The following is a 20,923-nucleotide window of genomic DNA, read 5'->3' as shown; positions in this document are numbered from 1 at the left end:
GAACAGACATGGCAGGGATGTTGGAATCATCAGACCAGGCAGTTAAAACAACTATAATTAACACGCTGAAGGCTCTGACGGAAAAGGTAGCTAGAATTTAAGGACAGAGAGGAATGTAAGCAGAAAGATGGAAATCTGAAGAAAAACTAAAAAGAAATGCTAGAGATAAAAAAATCACTGAAACAGAAATAAAGAATGCCTGTGATGGGCTTATTAGTAGACAGACATGGCTGAGAAAAGAATCTCTAGGCTTGAGATACTATCAAGAGAAACTCTGAAAATGGAAAAGCAAAGACAACAAAGACTGAAAGAAATAGAACAGAATTTCCAAGAACTGTGGGACAATTACAAAATGTGTCACACAGGCCGAGTACGGTGGCTCACACCTATAATCTCAGCACTCTGAAAGGCCAAGGCAGGAAGATCACTTGAGCCCAGAAGTTTGAGACCAGCCTAGACAACATAATGAGACCACATCCCCACAAAAAATGGAGGCACACGCCTGTAGTCCCGATTACTTGGGAGGCTGAGGTGGGAGAATGGCTTGGGTAAGAGTGAGACCCTGTCTCTAAAATAAATAAAAGGTGTAACATATGTGTAATAAGAACACCAGAAAGAGAAGAAACAAAATAACATAAGAAATATTTGAAACAACAGTGACTGAGAAATTCCCAGAATTAATATCAGACACCAAACCACAGATCCAGGAAGCTCAGAGAATACCAAACAGGATAAATGCCCCCAAAACCTACACGTAGGCATTTCATTTTCAAACTACAGAAAATAAAAAGAGAAAGAACATTCCTGAAAGAAGCTGGGGAGGGGGGGAAACACCTTACGTATAGAGAAAAATAAAAATTATATCCAACTTCCCCTAAGAAACCATGCAAGCAAGAAGAGAGTACAGTGAAGTATTTAAAGTGCTGATAGGAAAAAAAACACCCGCCACCAACCTAGAATTCTGTATCCTATGAAAGTATTCTTTCAAAGGATAATAAAGGAGAGAAAAAGGCTTTCTCAGACAAAAATTCAGGGAATTTGTTGCTAATAGATCTGCCTTGCAAGAAATGTTAAAAGAAATTCTTTAGAGGGAAGGAAAATGATATGGGTCAGAAACTCAGACCTACATAAAGAGAAATGTTGAACAAAAACAAGGGTAAAATAAAACCTTTCCTTTTTCTTATTTTAAAATGATCTAACAGAGTTTGTTCAATAGCAACAATGTATTCAATTATGTATGCTGCTATAGATAGCTTATGTGTGTGTATATACATACATATATACAAATGCTTACTTATGCATGTATTTAAGTGAAATGAATGACAGCAATGACACACGGGACAGGAGGGAGGAATTAGGATTATTTTGTTATTATAAAGGTATCACATTACCTGTGAAGTGAAGTGGTATAGTGTTATTTGAAAGTGAATTCAGATTAGTAGTAAATGCACATTGCAAATTCTAGGGCAACCACTGGAAAAAAAAAGTAAAAAAAGAAGAATAACTGATATGCTAAGAAAGGAGAGAAAATGGAATAATACATAATGCTTAATTAAAACCACAAAGGGCAGAAAAAGAATGGAAGACAAAAATAGAAACAAAGAACGAGGGCAGCAAAAGCAGTGCTTAGAGGAAAATTTATAGCACTGAATGCCTATATTAGAAGAATAATCTAAAATAAAAAATCTAAATTTCCATCTTAGGAAACTATAAAATGAGTAAATTAAATCCAAAGTAAGCAGGAGAACATAAATAATAAGAATTAGAGTGGAAATTGAAATTGAAACAGGAAATCAACAGAGAAACAAATCAATGAAACCAAAAACTGGTTCTTTGAAAAGACCAATCAAAAGTTGATTAGCCTCTAGCCAAGCTAACAAAAAGGAGAGGATGGAAACGCCTAGTATCAGAAGTGAAAGAGGAGACATCACTACAGAGCCCATGAACATTAAAAGGATAACAATGGAAAACTATGAACAACTCTATGCCCACAAATTTGATAACCTAGATGAAATGGACAAAGTCCCTGAAAGATACAATCTGCCAAAACTCACAAGAAGAAATACTCAGTCTGAATAAGACTATATCACTGGTGAATTCTACCAAACATTTAAGCAAGACTATACCAATTCTCTACAATCTCTTTCAGAGGACAGAAGCAGAGGGAATACTTCTTAGTACTTCTTAACTCATTCTGTGAGGCCAGCATCCTTAATACCAAAACCAGACAAAGAACTTACAAGAAAACTACTGTCTGAGTCTGTTCGAGCTGCTCTAACAAAATACCATGAACTGTTTAGATTATGAACAGGAATTTATTTCTTCCAGTTCTGGTGGCCAAGATTAAGGTACTTGCATATTCAGTGCCTGGTGAGGGCCCACTTTCTCACAGATGGTGCCTTCTTGCTGTGTCTCATATGATGGAAGGAATGAGGCAGTTCTCTGGGGCCTCTTATATTGAGTAACTAACCCCATTCATGAGGGCTCTGCCTTATTAACCTAATCACATCCTAAAAGGTCCCACCTCCTGATGGTATGGATTTCAACACATGAATTTTTATTTTTTTGTGGGTGAGGAACATTCAGATCACAGCAACTACAGACCAACATCTCTCATGAACATAGATGCAAAAATCCTCAACACAATATTAGCAAATGAAATCCAATGTATCAAATGCATAAAAAGAATATGTTGAAACCAAGTGCGATTTATCGTAATTCATCAAAACAATGAGCTAAAGTAGAAAATCTCACGATATTAGTCGATACAGAAAGTGCATTTGACAAAATCCAACACCCATTCATGATAAAAGCTCTCAGTAAACTAGGAATAAAGGGGAACTTCTTCAACTTGATAAAGAGTATCTAAAAATGCCTATCGCTAACACCATACTTAATGGTATCCAGTTAGAAAGTCTTTATTCTCACTGGATGTGTCCAGTGTTTCCTCATGACCAGAGGCCATGAATTCTTGGCAGGAATACCACAGAAATGATGCCCTGTCTCAGTGAATAATATAGGCATGCTATATTGACCTGTTTCGTCACAGGATGCCCTGGTCAAGACTGTCTGCCGGCTATCTACACCATGGTCACCATTTCCCCTTTTACATCTGAGTAATATTTTATGGGGAGAAATGTCAATATCATGACAACACCCTGTTCCTCATCAAACCTACAACTACTAGTCTCATATTGACTGATGACTCCTGTGTCTATCACCTAATGCTATTGTAGTATTACACCAATGTAGTGTAGTATTATAGTATGACACCAATGTAAATGCTATTAGTAGAAGCATTTACTACTAATCTAATGGTTACCAAATAGTGACTATTTCTACCATCCCTTCTATATTTACTAGTTGACCTTGTATGTAAGGAAGACTTTTCCCTTCTTTCCTATTTATCTGTTCATTTATGTATATCAGTATAAACTTATGGATTCCTATTTTATACAAGTTTTTAACTAATATTAACATTATTTATTTTGTTGCTGACATTAGATTTTTGCCAGTGGGTATGCATTCAGGCTGGTTTCTAGGTCCTTCTGACATGACCCGTCATTCTTTGATTATTTACTTACTCTCTGGAACAACAAGATGTCCTGTGTTCATCCTGTATGTTTGCTGCCCAGCCCTGGAAATGGTCATTTTTCTAAGCACTGATTTCTTTTAGTGGAGAGTGGTTTTAGAAACTATAATCTTGGAACTCACTGTGTTTATTACTGCTGGGTGTCATTGCCTCTAGAACCTCTCAGTATACACTACTAAGAAATATATGCATGCATACACATACACACACAGAGAGAGACATATATTTATATATATAAACATACATGCTATAACTATTTCTATATATAAATTTTTAAACCCGTAAGTTCATACTGATAATTCCAATACTAACATGGTACCTTGGTGTTCTTTTCAGCTTTCACCTTTTAAATGTTTGTAAATCCCTTCAGGGAGTGAGAAAACTGGCTCTCCTTATCTTTAGGACATCTACTCATTTGCTAAATCAAATAACTTCTTTGCTCAATGTAACTAATCTCTCAACAACTGCAGTTGCCATCTCTGCACTCCCTCTCCTTACCTCTGCATCAGTCAGGTGCCAGGCATGCTGCTGGCCACGCTTCAGGTGCACTGTCTCCACAGGCAGTGGGAAGGGGAGATAGGAAGGCAAGGGGAGATGATCTCTACAAATATTTTTAATAACAAACTGGTACTTTCAAAAGACATTAAAATTTCAATAGACGTAAACTCTCTAGGGAAGGTTTTACATACAGTGTTGGTAAGCAGAACTGTATGATAAAAAGACCCAGGAGGCTGCTACAGAATCTGTGGGGCCCGGTGCAAAATGAGAACATGAGTCCTTGTGAAAAAAATTATTAATAATTTCAAGACGGTGACAGCAGAATATTAAGCCAAGTGCAAGACCCTATGAGACTGCATGGGTCACATATCCTTGAAGCTGGCCCTGATTACCAGAGAGCACAAGTCAGTGAGGACCTGGTAACAGGCATTCACGTTGATGCTGACAATTCACAAATGTCCTTAAATTTACGTCTGCCACTATGAGAATGCAACATGGATTCAATGGTCTTTGGTAGTATCGTGCCGCGAGTATACCAGATGGAAGTTTTTCCTCATTAAGGAACAGAAATGTGGTAATTGCCAGTTTCAGTGACAAAGTCTTTTTCACTGAAAATGAAAAGAGATAATTCTATGTATGATGAACATGTTCAATGGACAGACTACTGCAGTAAGCAATCTGGACTATATAAGCAGGCATTGTTACAGTCTTCTAGGAGTTGAAAACCTAGATGAGATTACTATCTGAGCTTGCTACATTCATCTAGGTAGGAGTTAAAATTATTTTTAGGTTTCTCCATTTGATTCAATCTAGTTCCACTTTCTTGGCCTGAAGATCGATTACATACAAGAACATTCACTGTTCTATTTCAACAGGTAACATTTCAAGCTTAGAGGTGCTGATATTTGCAATTTGCTCATCAGAAACCTTTCAAGTGATGTCTAGGCCTTTTTTGGTCTGCAGTTGCTCATACTTCAGAAACATGCTTGGGTTGTGAATTGGTATTCCTATTCTAATGTTTCACGATGATTTAAATATCACATCAGCAGACAGCTGTCAAATAGCCTGAGGGCAGCAACAGTTTAATGTGGCTCCATCATGTGTCTGGACAGAATTTTACATTTAATCATTGACTGCACCCTTCAGGGCTAGAACACAGCATCTTCTATTAGGATGCTGCTTCATAAAAACACCCTGGAAGATGTTACTAACTCAACTGTCATAAAACTAAAAAGTATAAATAGTCTTTTTTAAAAAAAGGTAATGGGTAGGGCAGGGCGGGGAAAATAACCAATTAAAAACATCAAGTAATCTATCAGTAAAATACAGTAAAATTTTAAAAGTGTGAAACATTGTGTTCTCACTCAAATTATCTTCCTTTCCTCCATTCTCCCTTCTGATACCTGCCTAAGTTCCTTCTTGGCCGGGCATGGTGGCTCACGCCTGTAATCCCAGCACTTTGGGTGGCCAAGGCAGGCGGATCACCTGAGGTCAGGAGTTCGAAACCAGCCTGGCCGAAATGGCGAAACCCCGTCTCTACTAAAAGTACAAAAATTAGCCGGGCGCGGTGACGGGAGCCTGTAATCCCAGCTACTCAGGAGGCTGAGGCAGGAGAATCGCTTGAACCTGTGAGGCAGAGGTAGCAGTGAGCTGAGATTGTGCCATTGCACTCCAGCCTAGGTGACAAGGGTTAGACTCCGTCTCAAAACAAACAAAAAAAAGGTCCTTCTCCAGATAAACCTTGTAAGTTCAGCTTCACCAGTCAACAGTGTGTTGCCTATAATTGGTGGAAGCTGCCACTAGGTGAACCTCCATGGAGGCTATGCAGATTTTCTAAAGGCACTGAACAGAAAGACACAAATGATGTTCCTTTACAATGATTTCAAACAAAAATAAATAAACTATAATTATTAAAAATCATCTGGACTAAATATCCTGGGAGGAGACTTTTCTCCTTTGCCAGTGGTTTCTTCCTAGCAAGACATAACTAATATCAAATTAAACAGAGTCAGGGTGCTTAACTGTAGTCTTAGACTAATAGCAATTTTCTACAGTCTCAGAATTGCTCTAAAACTTTAAGGCTGAAGCTAGAAAAAAACATTGCTGAGTAAAATCCCCATGAGTCTCTCTTCCCAAATCAGAAAGTTTCTCAGCCACCTGATGCTGTATAAACACTCAGCCTTCTCATACACATTTGACTATAATGTTTAAGTTAGCAATTAACATTTTTCTGAGCATTTTTATTTCAAAATTTTACTATCTAGCTTTTGATACAGGTTTCTTTTTTATTTTATTTTATTTTTTTTTGAGATGGAGTCTCACTCTGTCACCAGGCTGAGTGCAGTGGCACGATCTCAGCTCACTGCAACCTCTGCCTCCCAGGTTCAAGCAATTCTACCGCCTCAGCCTCCCAAGTAGCTGGGATTATAGGTGCCCACCACCACACTCGGCTAATTTTTTTTGTATTTTTAGTAGAGACAGGGTTTTGCCATGTTGGCCATGCTGGTCTTGAACTCCTGACCTCAGGTGATCTGCCCGCCTCAGCCTTCCAAACTGCTGGGAAAACAGGCGTGAGCCACCGTGCCCAGCCTAATACAAGTTTCTTTCTAAAAGTCTAGACATTTTAGATAATGTCTGAATTCCAAAATTCTAGTTACCAAATTCTAGTTATATCTGAATATAAATTTTAAAACACTTTGAAATGGAATTTCAGGGTTTTTGTTTTTGGAGACAGGGTCTTACTCTGTTGCCTAGGCTGGAGTGCAGTGGAGCAATTACATCTTATTGCAGCCTCGACCTCCCAGGCTCAAGTGATTCTCCCACCTCAGACTCCTGAGCAGCTGGGACTACAGGCATGTGCCACCTCATCTGGCTAATTTTTAAAATGTTTTTATTTATTGGTAGAGATCAGGTTTCACCATGTTTCCCAGGCTGGTCTTGAACTCCTAGGCTCAAGCGATCTACCTGCCACGGCCTCCCAAAGTGCTGAGATTACACACGTGAGCCACTGTGCCTGGCCGAATTTTAGGTTTTTAAATAGAGATATGAAGCTGTTTTACTAGAACACAGCTATCAGATTGTTATTATGTGCTAAGTGTCCTATACAAACATGAATGTGGCCTCTTGGTTCCCTAGTCTCCTATTCGTTTGGGTGAGAGGAAAGAATTCAAAATGAGGCAACATTTATGAACTTTTTCTGAGCTTTCTCAATAAAAAGACAATATTTATAATCCAAATTTCATGACTGGCAAATTAAATATAAACATACAACTGATGTAAGAAGAAACACAAATAATAATCAGTTACAAGGGAAACTAGGGAAATGCAAATTAATACCCTTAATTAAATAAAATAAAAATACTATAAAGCACCCAATTCTATAGAGGTTGTGATAAAACCAGTAAATGTTTACTTTAAACTGGTATAATCCCTTTGGAAAGCCATATCAATATTCATAGCAAAAACTGTAACATTTATTTATTTTCCCCTTGTTCCAGAAAGGATTTAAGAAGTATAATAATAATGAAAAGATGCTTAGACTCTTTACCATGCGTAATCCTTCTCCCACATTATACTACTCTAAGAGATTACTTCAACAGCAGTAGAAAGTTCTATGAAGTTTAGCTGTAGTGGAGGCCAGGATACCAGGATAATTACATTTAAAAAACGAAGAAGAAAGCAAAGAAACCTGGAAGCGACCTAAATTTCTAACAAGGCGAACAGTTTACTAAAAAAGACAAATTAAAATTGCAGAGTACTATGCTGCCATTAAGTTTATAACCATGAAGATTATTCTAAATCCTTAGGAAATGGAACATGAAAGTGCTAACAGCAAATTTGCTAGTGTATAAAATATACTGATATGTAAAGATGCACTCCAACTTTGTAAGGAAATTTTTGGAAAAATAATGTTAACTTGTTATTAATACATATATTGAAAGTGGTTTAGTGGTTTTACAGAGAAAACATTATTTTGCTCATGTAAATAGAATATTTTATGGCTAGAAATCAGGAAGAAACATAAGTTCTGGATAATTAGTAATATTCTACAGACTGTTGGGGGGAATATAAAATCACATGATCAAAAAAGAAGTGTATGAGATCATGGAGTGGTGCTACACAGCAGAAACACAAGATGTATGTAATACATTGACTAGAACATGAAATCTCATACGCTACCTCAGCACTGCATACGCCTAGTCTAAAATTTCAGTGATTTCAGTGGCTGTTAAGAATAAAAAGCAAGTTCCAATATAAAATAAATCTGAATCATTTTTCAATGTGGTATATACAAAGAAATGAGTAAAAAGGAAGTAGCAAAATATAATAAATATGAATGAGTTCTTACGCAGGCAGTCAGAGTAATAGTTTAGTAACACTCAATGCAAAACATAAAGTAACATAATGCATCTCAAGGAATTCTCCTCATGCTTACAAAAAAGTAAATGCTCTACTGAACCTCAGTCCACAGTAAGGTACGTTAAAAAAAAATGAATTCTAACAGAAACGTGTGTGACAACAAATATCATAGTTAAAAGCACCAAAACTACATAAAAAATAAGAAAACAAAATGGAAAATACTATGAAGATATTAGTCTTCGTACTAAAAAATCTAGCAAATGATCATATTCACAGTTAACTACATTATCAATCCTAAAGCATAAAAACCTGACATCACAGCTAGACTCTGGATGACTCTCTTCACCAATGGCATTACTGTATTAGGAACTGAGTCATCACTATCTTCAAACAATAAACTGTCCTCAGACTCATCGAGGACATTACTAATTCCACATTTTGAAAGAGATTGCACCACTGCCTCTTGTTTTACAGTATTCCATTACATTTTAATCCACCCACCTATGTGTGAAGAGTATCACTTCGAAATCTTAAGCCTACATCCACCTGTACCACTCCTCACTCACAAGCTCCATAAGTGATGTATTGATAGAGAAACATATGTGACAGTTGGGCCTCCTGCAATTGGAGCTTGTGGACTCTCCTATGGGCCAATTCTCCACAGGAGAAGTGTAACGGGGTCATATCAGAAGAACTGAGAACAGCCAGGTTTCCTTAACAGGCCTCATATGTTGCTTATTAATAATGTCATGCCTTTCTTATCATATGACCTTTTGGTTGTATCATATAAGTGTTCTCCACTCTTCCTGTCATCACTCCTTTACATTTTTCCTATAGAGACTATTTCTGCTGCCCTTGTTTTCTTCAAGTCCTTATTTTCTCAGTTGTTGGTAGGCCAGGATAATGTCGCATAGTGGTATTTAAAAGTCTATAAAATTAAGCTTTTAATGGTATAGCAATGTCTCTGCTGCTTTTGACTCACTGGTTACAGCAGAAAGAAATTTAAGCCGAAAACGAAGGGAGAAAATGCAAATTCTTCATCTGATTGCCTGTGGGATCCATGCCTTGTTACTTCCGGTATTTCTGGATGTGAAATTGCTAACTATTTTGTGCTATCTGTTGCCATGCTCTGCGGCTAAGAAGCTGCATCTTTACTGCTCTCTGGTTGCTTGAGTCAGTTATACATGCAAATCATCTTTTTCTTTTGTCTCTGTGAATGCTATTTACTGCAGCTTTGTTGTCTACTGTATTAATTTAGATTTTGAAACAATCACAAAGTTACACAAAAAGTCCCAAGTGCAGTACAAATAATTATTTTCCTGAACTATTTGAAAGTTAATTTGCAAATAAGATGTCCCAACGCCCTGAGAATACTTTAAATATTTCCTACGAGGATATTCTCTTACATAACCACAAAAGAACCATCAAAATGAGGAAGTTAACATGGATGCTTCACTAGTGTCTAATCCTAGACCCCATCTGAGTTTCACCAGTGTCCCAATAAAGTCCTTTACAGCCAAAGGACCCAGTTCAGAACCTTGTATTTAATTGTCATGTCTGTGTAGTCTCCTTCAAGTTGGAACTCTTTTCTTCATCCTGATACTTTTGAAGATTACGGGCCAGTTATGTTTTAGAATGTTCCTCAATTTTGTTTTGTCTAACGTCTCCTGACTATTGGATTCAGATTGTGAAGTTCTGGCTGAGTAACAGAGAAGTGATGCTATGTTCTCATACCCTCTATCAGGCAGCCTAGAATTGTGATTTGTCCTATTACTGATAATGTACACTTTGATCAGCTGCCAGGTTTTCCCACTATTAGGTTATTCTCTTTCACTCTGCAATTGGTAAGTACGGTGGGGGAGATACTCTGCAACTATGTACAGTCGGTAGTTGGTTCTAGTTCTGTTAGCAGGCAATAAGTAGTTAACATTCTACACCAAGTGTCACCAACACACTTACATTGTATACTGAGTAATTGCTCTTAGGGAAAATACAAGGTTAGGTTCCCGTGAGGCCCTGGTCACAATATTTTTGTCGACTGTTTAATACATAACCTTGTTTTATGTGTGTTTCTGTTTAAACACACCTTATCTGATATATATTGTTGATTCATGAACACTGAACTCATGGCCAACGGCATATCACTCATGCCTGAACAAAGCTTACATAACATGTATTCTCTCCAGAAGGCACGTCACAGCCTTCCTGCACTCAGGAGCAATAGCCAGCACTTCAGTACTATGCTTGGGGGCCATACTAAATGGCGAATCCTCAAAAAATTGCACAAAACTTTGAAAAACATGGCATGAAACAGACTGCAAGAAGGACATTGGCTCCCAGTGTGAGCACTGAAACGAGAAGGCAGAGCACCACCTGTTTGACCTCAGCTGGTGACAATGCTGGGCAACTCAAATTTTTCACTGCTAAGCATGCCCAAGAATGACTGTGAAAATGCCAGTATTGGATTTGAGTCACAAACGAATTTTAGTGAGTAGGAAAATTTGCAAATAAGGAATCTGAGAATGATGAAGACTGACTGCAAATATTATGTTTCTGAATCACACTTACAATTCATTAATTATGAATATTGGTATAAACTAGTGGATTCCTATTTTATTCAGCTGGTTATAATCTGTTAATATCAATATTTATTTTGATGCTCAAATTGTCCCAGATTTGGCCAATGGGAGCCATTTAAGCCAGATTCCCTTTTCTTCTTTGAATACTTCCTTACTTTCTGGCACAAGAGGTTCCTTTTAGTAATGGAGAGCATTTAGAGACCAAGATCTAGAAACCAGCTGTGCTCACTGGAAACTAAGTACACTCATTGCTATAAAACACACACACACACACACAAAATATGTACAGTTGTCCCTCGGTATCCAAAGGGGATTGGTTCTAGGACTCCCAAAGACACCAAAATCCATGGATGCTCAAGTCCCTCATATAAAATGGTGTAGTATTTGCATATAACCTATGCACATCCTCCTGTATACTTTAAATCACCTCTAGATTACTTTTTTTTGAGATGGAGTTTCACTTTTGTCACCCAGGTTGGAATGCAATGGCATGATCTCTGCTCACTGCAACCTCTGCCTCCCGGGTTCAAGTGATTCTCCTGCCTCAGCCTCCTGAGTAGCTGGGATTACAGGCACCTGCCACCACGTCTGGCCATTTTTTGTATTTTTAGTAGAGACAGGGTTTCACCATGTTGGCCAGGCTGGTCTCAAACTCCTGACCTCAGGTAATCTGCCCACTTCGGCCTCCCAAAATGCTGGGATTGCAGGCATGAGCCACCACGCCTGGCCTCTAGATTATTTATTGATATCTAATACACTGTAAGTACTATAGTTGTTATACTGTATTGTTTAGGGAGTAATGACAAGAAAAAAAATCTATACATGTTCAGTACAGATGCAATAACCACCCACTGTTTTTTCTGAATATTTTCCATCTGCAGTTGGTTGAATTTGTAGAATGCAGAATCCGAAGATATGAAGGGCCACCTGTGTTGTTATTCATTACATTTACACTTATTTCTATATGTACCTATATGTTGGAAACCATGAGTTCACACCACTATCTCCTGTTCCAAAACACCAGTGCTCACACTAATTTTCTCCTCTTTCAACTTTTGTAATTGACTTCTAAGATAACAAAAAAAACCTAGCACCCAGTATCCTTAATATATCTGCTGATTAGATCAACTCCCTGTAAGTAACTAGTCTTTTCTTGCTGTCTCCTCTTCTGCATATACCCCCAACCCACCCCTAGAGGACGTACAGCTCTGACATCCTGTACCAGATCTGCCCTTGGTGGGAGTGAGTGCCCTTTTCGCCACATTCTGACTTCATCAGCCTGCACCACGCCTCTGCCTCCTGCATGTGAATGAGTGACCTTCTCACCCTGCTCTGGACCCTGTGGCTCCCTGCCTCCTGCATGTGGATACCTACACTGCTCCGCACCACCTAATGTCCTTTGGACTGAATTGCTTCAGAAGGGTTGAACAACAAGGGGAAGGGCCACACAAGCAATTTCAACAGTTGATTTTTCTATTAAAATCTCCTTGGTATTCTTAGGTGTATTTTTAAAAATAGAGACCATATAGGCAATTTAGATCCTGCAGTTTGGCCAATGATTTTAAAACTGAGAAATCAGTATGCAGCAGAAGTATCATGTAAATGTCCTTTGACCTTCAAGCAAGTCCGTTACTTTATATCCTTGATAATTTTCCTTAAGTAGTTAATTCAGCTTGTTTTCAGTGTTCATTGCTTTACATGATCAGTCACACAGTTTCTGTGCTCAGTGGAGTCCTGCTCTAGCAGCTGATTGTAATGCATTTGCAGTCTCCTTCTGGTCTTGCATTTGTAATATTGGAACCTGGGTAGTTTTTGGCAGGGTGGTGGGAATGTGTGTGTGGGAGTTGGCTTTGTTAGGATTGTAGGTATACAGGTAACTTTATGGCTTCTAAAATTTTTCTGTGATGTTATGTTTCCAGTATATATGTATGTATGTATGTAAGTATAAATAGGTAAATAAGGTTCCTGATTGTAAATGAGATCTTACTTTCTCTTTTCTAGGAAGAAAGCAGTTCAGATTATTTTGTTTTCTTCAAGCCATCAGAAATATGTCACCTTTCCTCCACATTTACATTAATATCTGTAAAGAGTGATTGTTGCTACTTTTTCTTTCAGAGGCTCTAGAACAGAGATTGCACACACGGCCACACTTCTTATGCTCATACCCATTACTGCATCTAGATGGAAGCAGACCTGGAAGAGGAAACACTGAACTGGACCATAAGCTGCTCGGAAGCAAGCACCATGCCTATTGACCGTCATGGCTCCGTCTCCAGGCTCATGAATGAATGGGTAGATAAATAAATACGTTATTGGCAAAGTGGCTTAGACATGCTATGATTTCCATCCCTCCCTATTTACAGATAGCATTCCAGTTATCTTATTTCCATTAAGAAAAATCCAAAACCCTCAATATGAAATCAGACTATTTCCATGAGAAATAGTAAACAGACTAGTCACCAACTATTTTAGGAATAAAAGATAACACACTACCTCTGTACTCGGTACACTCGAGTCCATGGAGGCACGAAGGCTAGGATCCGAGCCACCAATTCAACCAGGTCACTAGGAGAGTAACTCTTATATCTTCCTGATTTCCAAAGCTCATAAAGCCCGGTCCCACGAATCACCAGGGTAGGATAGAGTTTCAGCCCATCGGGACGAAAAGCAGGGTTCTCAAAAAACTCCTGTGAATAGAGAACAGAAAATGACTTCTCCATTAGTTATGCAGAGATCACCAAGGGTGAAATCTCAACCCTTGACAGCTTCTCTGGCACACCCAGTAGGCCCTGGGGCAGCCTTTGCTTCTGACCAGGTAGGGCGTACAGACAGAACAGAAACTCCTTGTTTCTGTAGTCTCACTGGGGCAAAGCAAGTGTGTGCTGGACTGCACTAGGCCCTCACCATTCCAGCTTGTCTCCTGCACAATCTCATCTCATGCCACCCCTCACCATCTGGCCTTTCCACTCCTGCAAAGGCAATTTCCTTTGCCTGGAAAGCTCATCAATTTTTCTTTATCTAGCTACTCTTCAGGTTTCAGTCTGAATGCCACTTCTTCAGAGAGGCCCCTCTGACTTTCAAATACTAGCTGTCCCACTTAAAAAAAAAATCCCACTGAACCCAGTATTACCTCTTTCTTATCATCACATGACAATCTATTCAATGTCTGCCTTCACCTCTAGAGTATACCTTTCTTTAATAATGGAATATACTTAATTGCTTACATTTCAAAAGTTGTGACAGAGATCATCTAGCTTACAAAATTTAAAATGTTTACTATAGGGCCCTTTAGAGGAAAAGTTTGCTGATCCCTGGATATGACTACTCTGTCCCTAAACCAACTGGCACCATTCCTATCCTGGGCTACACGTTGTCCATCTGTTATCTGGACACTGAGCAATACATCTAACTCAACGACTTTTGGCACAGTCATTTCTTATACTACATCACCCCAGCTGGCTGCTTTCTTTCTTTATTTTGGGATGTAGCAATGAGACACCAGGCATTCTCCTTTCCATGACTTTGCACTGATAATTTGCTCTAATCTTGTTTTGCATAATATATTTCGGAGAAATGAAAGTGGACTCACAGTCCCCTCTCACTCCCACCCTGGTGGGAGTATCTACTCAGCTGGCAGGGCTCTATCTTGTAAACTGGAAAAATCCTTTTTATCTTTGCCACATTAGTCTTCCAAAGCTCTTCATTGTTTAACTTGCTTTACAAAGAAATATAACAATAGACTTTTCCATCTCTCATTGACATCTGTCACGTTCTTAAATGCTGTATTCTTTACGTACTATTTAGTTTCAGAGATCTTCTTCTGTAATTGTGTGATTTTCCTATAACATTTATATTTTAAAGAATCATCAGGTCTTTAATAAATATTCTGCAGCCATCCCACAAAGAGCACGTATGGAAGCCATTGTTCACCCAGTCTGAATCTACATTTGAACATGGGATTTAGAAAAGTATTTCTGGTGCTTGTATAATAAGTTTCGGAGACATATGGGCTGATACATTCCTTTGGAAAGAATGAAAATTGATTGGTTCTCAATTTTCGGTTACACTAGAGAATTTAAAAAAGTGTTTCTTTTCTTTCCCTCCAAAACCACACTAAAGTAACAGGGGCCAGGCGCAGTGGCTCACACCTGTAATCCCAGCACGCTGGGAGGCCAAGGCAGGTGGATCACCTGAGGTCAGGAGTTCAAGACCAGCCTGGCTAACATGGTGAAACCCCATCTCCACTAAAGATACAAAAATTAGCTGGACGTGGTGGTGCGCATCTGTAATCCCAGCTATTGAGGAGGCTGAGGCACGAGAATTGCTTGAACCCAGAAGGCGGAGGTTGCAGTGAGCCAAGATCGTGCCACTGCACTCCAGCCTGGGTGACAGAGCGAGACTCCATCTCAAGAAAAAAAAAAAAAAAAGGAACAGGAAAGAATTTTTTAAAAAGTATAAACCCAGAAGAACAAAGAGAACAAGAAAGGAGGCAAGAATGAGACCCAAGATGGCAACAAATTCTTCAAAGACAGAAACTAGGAAGCCTTGTGAATGACTTTGCAAGTAAAGAAAATAGCAAAAGGAGACAGTAACGAAAGGCCTGCTCAATCACACTGCAGAGTCCCAGAAAGGCTCACGGATCAGAGGTACCAAGAACTGGGCAGGATGGAGGAGAGACATGGAAATAAGAACAGGGGTACTGGATCAAGTGTGTACATAGAGGGAATTATCCATTAACCCTTAGCCTTTCCCGAACAGGCAGATGAGAACGTTTAGTCCCTGGAGAAACTGGAAAGCCTCTGCGCTCTGAGATTCCAGGTACAAAGGAAGGTCTAGATGAAGACCAAGGCTGAAAACAGGGAAAAGCCAGCACATAGACTGGTGGACTCTCCGCCCCACTCTCTGGATGTCAGCAACCAACTTCCTGAGATATACTCAGGCCACTCAGCCCAAAGCAGGAAGTTGGAGAGTTCATCTCTGGATGAATCAAATGGCTCTACGTAAGAGTTCACGATACTGACATTTAGGAATCCCATAAAGAAAGAAGCGCTTATTGCTAAAAGAACATTCTTCAGTGAAGCACGCCTGCAAGCTAGGCACACAGGCCTTGCCATCCGGTTTTTCAAACCCCTACTCTTAAAAGCATAAGGAATCGCTTTAGGCCAGGCGCAGTGGCTCATGCCTCTAATCCCAGCACTTTGGGAGGCAGAGGCGGGCAGATCACGAGGTCAGAAGTTCGAGACCAGCCTGGTCAACATGGTGAAACCCCGTCTCTACTAAAAATACAAAAAATTAGCCAGGTGTGGTGGTGGGCACCTGTAATCCCAGCTACTCAGAAGGCTGAGGCAGGAGAATTGCTTGAACCCGGGAGGCAGAGGTTGCAGTGAGCCAAGATCGTGCCATTGCACTCCAGCCCGAATGACAGTGCGAGACTCCGTCTCAAGGAAAAAAAAAAAAAAAGGCATAAGAAACTGGTTGAAGATTATCATAAACTTGGGGAAAGCCTAGAACATTAAGGGGCCAACCAAAACAAAAAGAAAACAAAAGGCACTTGGAGGAAACAGAGGCATTGCATACAGAAAAATAAAATGTATAAAAAATATCTGTAATAAATTTCTTCAGAGAGATAAGAAAAGATAAATTATATCCACAATACAAGACCAAGGTGCTGTAGAAAACTGAGAAACCAAATGTAGTTTTAAATTTCGCTTCTTTGAAGATTAATTACTTTGAGAACTTTTTGACAGGTTTATTGGCTATTTGAATATTCTCTTTTGTGAAATGCTTGTTCAAGTTTTTTGCCCATTTTCCTACTGAGCTGTTTGCCTCTTCTTATCAATTTCTAAAACTTATTTATTTTAAAACAATTTAATTTGTAGAGAATTCTTCTCTAGAAAGAACTCAGATTTTTCATTTTAGCTCCCTTCTGTTACTCTTTACTAGGACGCAGTTAGAAAAGAAATATGATCCACTCATATTCCCTGTGAGTTTCCCTGCAAAGACTACAAACAAGCAAATAAATCTGTTTACAAGAAAAGTTGTCCTTGCAATATTATTACTGAACTATTCCTTATGTTGAAGACACCAAGGAAAATATGTACTGAGACTCAGCTGTTTGCTATGGCTTCCTACAGTATGAAACATACTATATTTTTCAGGAGCACTTAAACTTTATGAGTTCTGGCTATCCTACTGGTCTCCCTAGGAGCTGTGCTAAAGAAAAGTGTGTTTCACACTGGGACACAGGGTGGGGAACATCATACCCCGGGGCCTGTCGTGGGGTGGGGGGCAGGCGGAGGGATAGCATTAGGAGAAATACCTAATGTAAATGACAAGTTGATGGGTGCAGCCAACCAACGTGGCACATGTATACCTACGTAACAAACCTGCACGTTGTGCACACGTACCCTAGAACTTAAAGTATAATAATAATAATAATAATAATAATGATAATAAAAAGTGTGTTTCAGGTGCCTTTTTGGCCTGGTGTCTGAGCACCTGGCTATTAGTTACTGAGGGGAGGATACTAGACTCACAGTCTATTACATAGCCATTGTGGGGGAATTACGAAGAGGGATATCTGTGAATTAATGTTATCTCATAAACAGGTCCTCAGGTGCAGTTCACCAGCTTAAAAAATAATAAAAGTAAACTTCTTGAGAGGAAAGAATTATTAACTTCACAAATAAGACATGGTAAACTGCATTTTTCCAAACAGCAAATTAAAAGTACTTTTATAGATGAAATAACTTGATAAATATCGTCATCATCTTAAAACACACTTGCCCTATCGGAGAATCTGAAGAAAAACAAAAGGCCTGACCAATCTCATTTCCCACAACAAAGTTAACATGGATCAAGAAACTGTGAGAGTTAAAATAACAACAATAAAACAACCCAGAGTTAAAATTCAGAGAACAGAAAGGCAGTTCTAAGCTTAGAAGCATTTGAAGAAAAAAAAAAAAAAGAAAGAAAAGATCGACTTAATGGAAGCACAAGTAAAAGGTCAACAATAGGTTAAGGAAAATATTTAAAACAAATATAAAAACCAATGAGTCCATAATCTCCTTACCTAAAAAATTCATATAAACTAATACTAAAAATATTCTTATCTCAATAGAATAATGAGTCAGAGGATAAAAACACACAATTCCAAAAAGATGAAAGAAATGTAATTAGTAAATACAAACTTGAAAAATGTATTATTGCAATTTCAAAATGCAAGTTAAAATGGCACTTTTATTGGTCAAACTAGCAAACAGTAAAATATATGTACATATGTGCATATGCATCTATAAGCATATATAGAAAATAAACAGGAGAGAATTATTTGGGAAGAAAAACTCTGCTGAAATGAGCATAAATTGTTATAACTCTCTGCAAAGCAACTTATTAATACAGTGAGATTCTTAAAATGTTTCTACCTTTACCTGATAATTCCATTCCATGGAATTTATCATAAACAGATAAACCTAAATACTAAAAAAATTACACATATAAAGTCATTTACCTGCAGTGTTTTTTAAATAATATTAAAAAACCAGTATATCTTAAATTCTGAAAAACTTGCAAGGGTTTAAGCAAGGTATGACATATTAAATTAAAAAGACATTTAAATATGTTAACATGTTAACAGAGACCAGGCTACAACATGGATAAATGCTTGTTAAAATGTTAAGTGAAAAAACTATTACAATAATTTCCTATGTCATATATATTTGTATGTCTGTGTTATATTTGCATAAACAACCTCACCCCCCAAAAAACCTATGCATAGAAAAATCTTGGAAAGAATTCATTAAAATGTTAAAAGAGTTTTGTCTGATGGGGCTATGGGTGATGTCTCTTACCCTACTGTTTCTAATATTCTATAATAAGGATGCATTTCTTTAACACTGGAAAACATCAACAGTAAACAAGCAACAAGACCAGATGGGATAAGAAACATGCAGAGCCATTCTGAATGCGCCTGGCTGAAGTCACACTTACTGTGAACTGTTCAATGTCTCTTTCTAGTCCCACGTTTGGCAGGTCAGGCATCATATGGGCCACCACTTTAAAACCGGAATCTTTGGCCAGGTGAAATGACTCACACACTGCCTTCACAGTGTGGCCCCTAAGGAAAGAAAATCACTACCTGTGAAAATCACTACCTATTTGTGTAACATCTGTTACACAAATAAATGGGTGACAAAGTTAACACAAGGAACAAGGGGAAAACAATCTCTGAGACAGGTAACAGAAGTTCCATAACCAAAATCATATGGCTGGGGGAAAAGACATCTCAGAAAGTCATTTTTTACATCCCCACCTCTCAGGAGGCCTGGAAGTAAATAATTTTATTTCTGAGATATTTCTCAGAAATTCTCTTACACATCTACTTAAAGTCTTGAAAGAAAAGCATTGGGATGGCAAAAGTTAATGTGTATTAAAATTATTTGGTTTAGCCTCACCAGTCAAAATAAGCTTATCAATGTAAATACCTGTATTAAAAATTAAAATGAGCTCAAAACCATGCAGAAGCAGCAAGCTGCTATGTTCTTTCCTTTAAAGATCTTGTGAAATTATTTGTAGACAGGGAGGAAGAGTGAAACCTACGATATAAAATAGATTTCACTGGTGGGTTTGGAGGATCCTTAAATAATAGTAGAAAGAGAGAATGACTTAGTGAGAAGGCAGAGTCATTTGGGGTCACATGGATAAATCATCTTAACTTGGCATTCTAGAGCCAATCCAGCAGGAAACAAGTCCTAATAATAGTTTTGGGCAACTAAACTGAAGTCTTGTGGCTATCCTTCTGCCACCAAGGTGTTCCCATTCACGGCAGAAGGATCCTAGAAACCACAGACTCCATCTCACTCTCTCAGAATGCTCCAACCATTTCCATGGCTTCAATTTCTAATGTCTTTTTGCTGATGACTTCCCAATTCCTAGGACAAGGCCAGGCCTCTCTCCTGAATTCCAAACCCAAATAACCAATACTTTAAAGCAGCACTATTTAAAATGACAGCCACTAGGCACATGTGGTTATTAAAATTTATATTTAGAAGAATTAAAATGGAAAACTCAGTTGCAGGCACAGAACATTTTGATCACTGCTGAACTGTCTATTGCCTAGCCCTGCTCTAAAGCAAACCTTCACTTGGCTGTTCTACAGGTATCTGAAACTCAGTGTAGCCAAATGAAACCCATATTCTCTCCAAGCCTCCTTGACTTCCCATTCTCTCTTATCCTCACTTCCAATCAGTCACCAATCACCACCATTCACTTCTTTCCAGGACATCAGTATTTCCTGCTTAATTTCTGTAACAGCCTCGTACCCGATCTCCCTTCCAACTTGCTCTTCTCTGACTGCCCCTTACACTGTAAGCGATCTTTCTAAGCTGCAGATATGCTCCATCACATTGTAGCTTTATGCCTGCTGGTGGCTTGCTCCATTAGATTAATGTCCAGCCTCCCTGGGCTGACTCCTCAGGCCCTAATAATCAGCCCCTCTGCCTGCTTTTCAGCCTCACCTCTTATCACTCTCCTATTTCACATTCTAATCAAACTAAGCCACTCCAAATTCCTCAAATGTGCTATGCACTCCCATCTCCAGGAGTTCATTATTTTCTTTCTGCCTCAATCTTCCTCTTCTGCACCTGACCAACTCAGACTCTTCCATGAAGTCCCAACTCAGATGTCGTATTCTTCAGAAAGCTTCCCCTTCCCCTCCATCTGCACAGCTGTCTCTCTAGCACAGCCCTTGAAGGCTACAGCACTCCACAGTTTCCCTGGTTGAAGCCTTTTCCCACATAAGAGCATCCTATTCGGTTACTCTTTCTTAATTAAACATGATATCCATGAGATTCTTCCCCATGCTAAAAAATATTCAACAGATCTCTATTCCTTAAGG

General features: G+C 38.7%; 1 protein-coding gene across 2 annotated transcripts in view; it reads right to left on the bottom strand.

Moving 5' to 3' along the window:
- Nucleotides 1–20,923, bottom strand: part of ELP3 (elongator acetyltransferase complex subunit 3) — a 97,794-nt gene that overhangs the window by 39,771 nt on the left and 37,100 nt on the right. For both annotated transcript variants that reach the window (XM_019032525.4, XM_019032528.4), the window contains 2 exons: nucleotides 19,018–19,144; nucleotides 13,522–13,715 (listed from right to left, as the gene is read on the bottom strand). In XM_019032525.4, coding sequence (XP_018888070.1) covers nucleotides 13,522–13,715; nucleotides 19,018–19,144 — 321 coding nt within the window. The remainder of the gene's footprint in view (nucleotides 1–13,521; nucleotides 13,716–19,017; nucleotides 19,145–20,923) is intronic.

The sequence above is a fragment of the Gorilla gorilla genome, chromosome 7 (genome assembly GCF_029281585.2).
Source record: "Gorilla gorilla gorilla isolate KB3781 chromosome 7, NHGRI_mGorGor1-v2.1_pri, whole genome shotgun sequence".
Lineage (NCBI taxonomy): Eukaryota > Metazoa > Chordata > Mammalia > Primates > Hominidae > Gorilla > Gorilla gorilla.
This window is presented reverse-complemented; position numbering and strand designations above follow the sequence as displayed.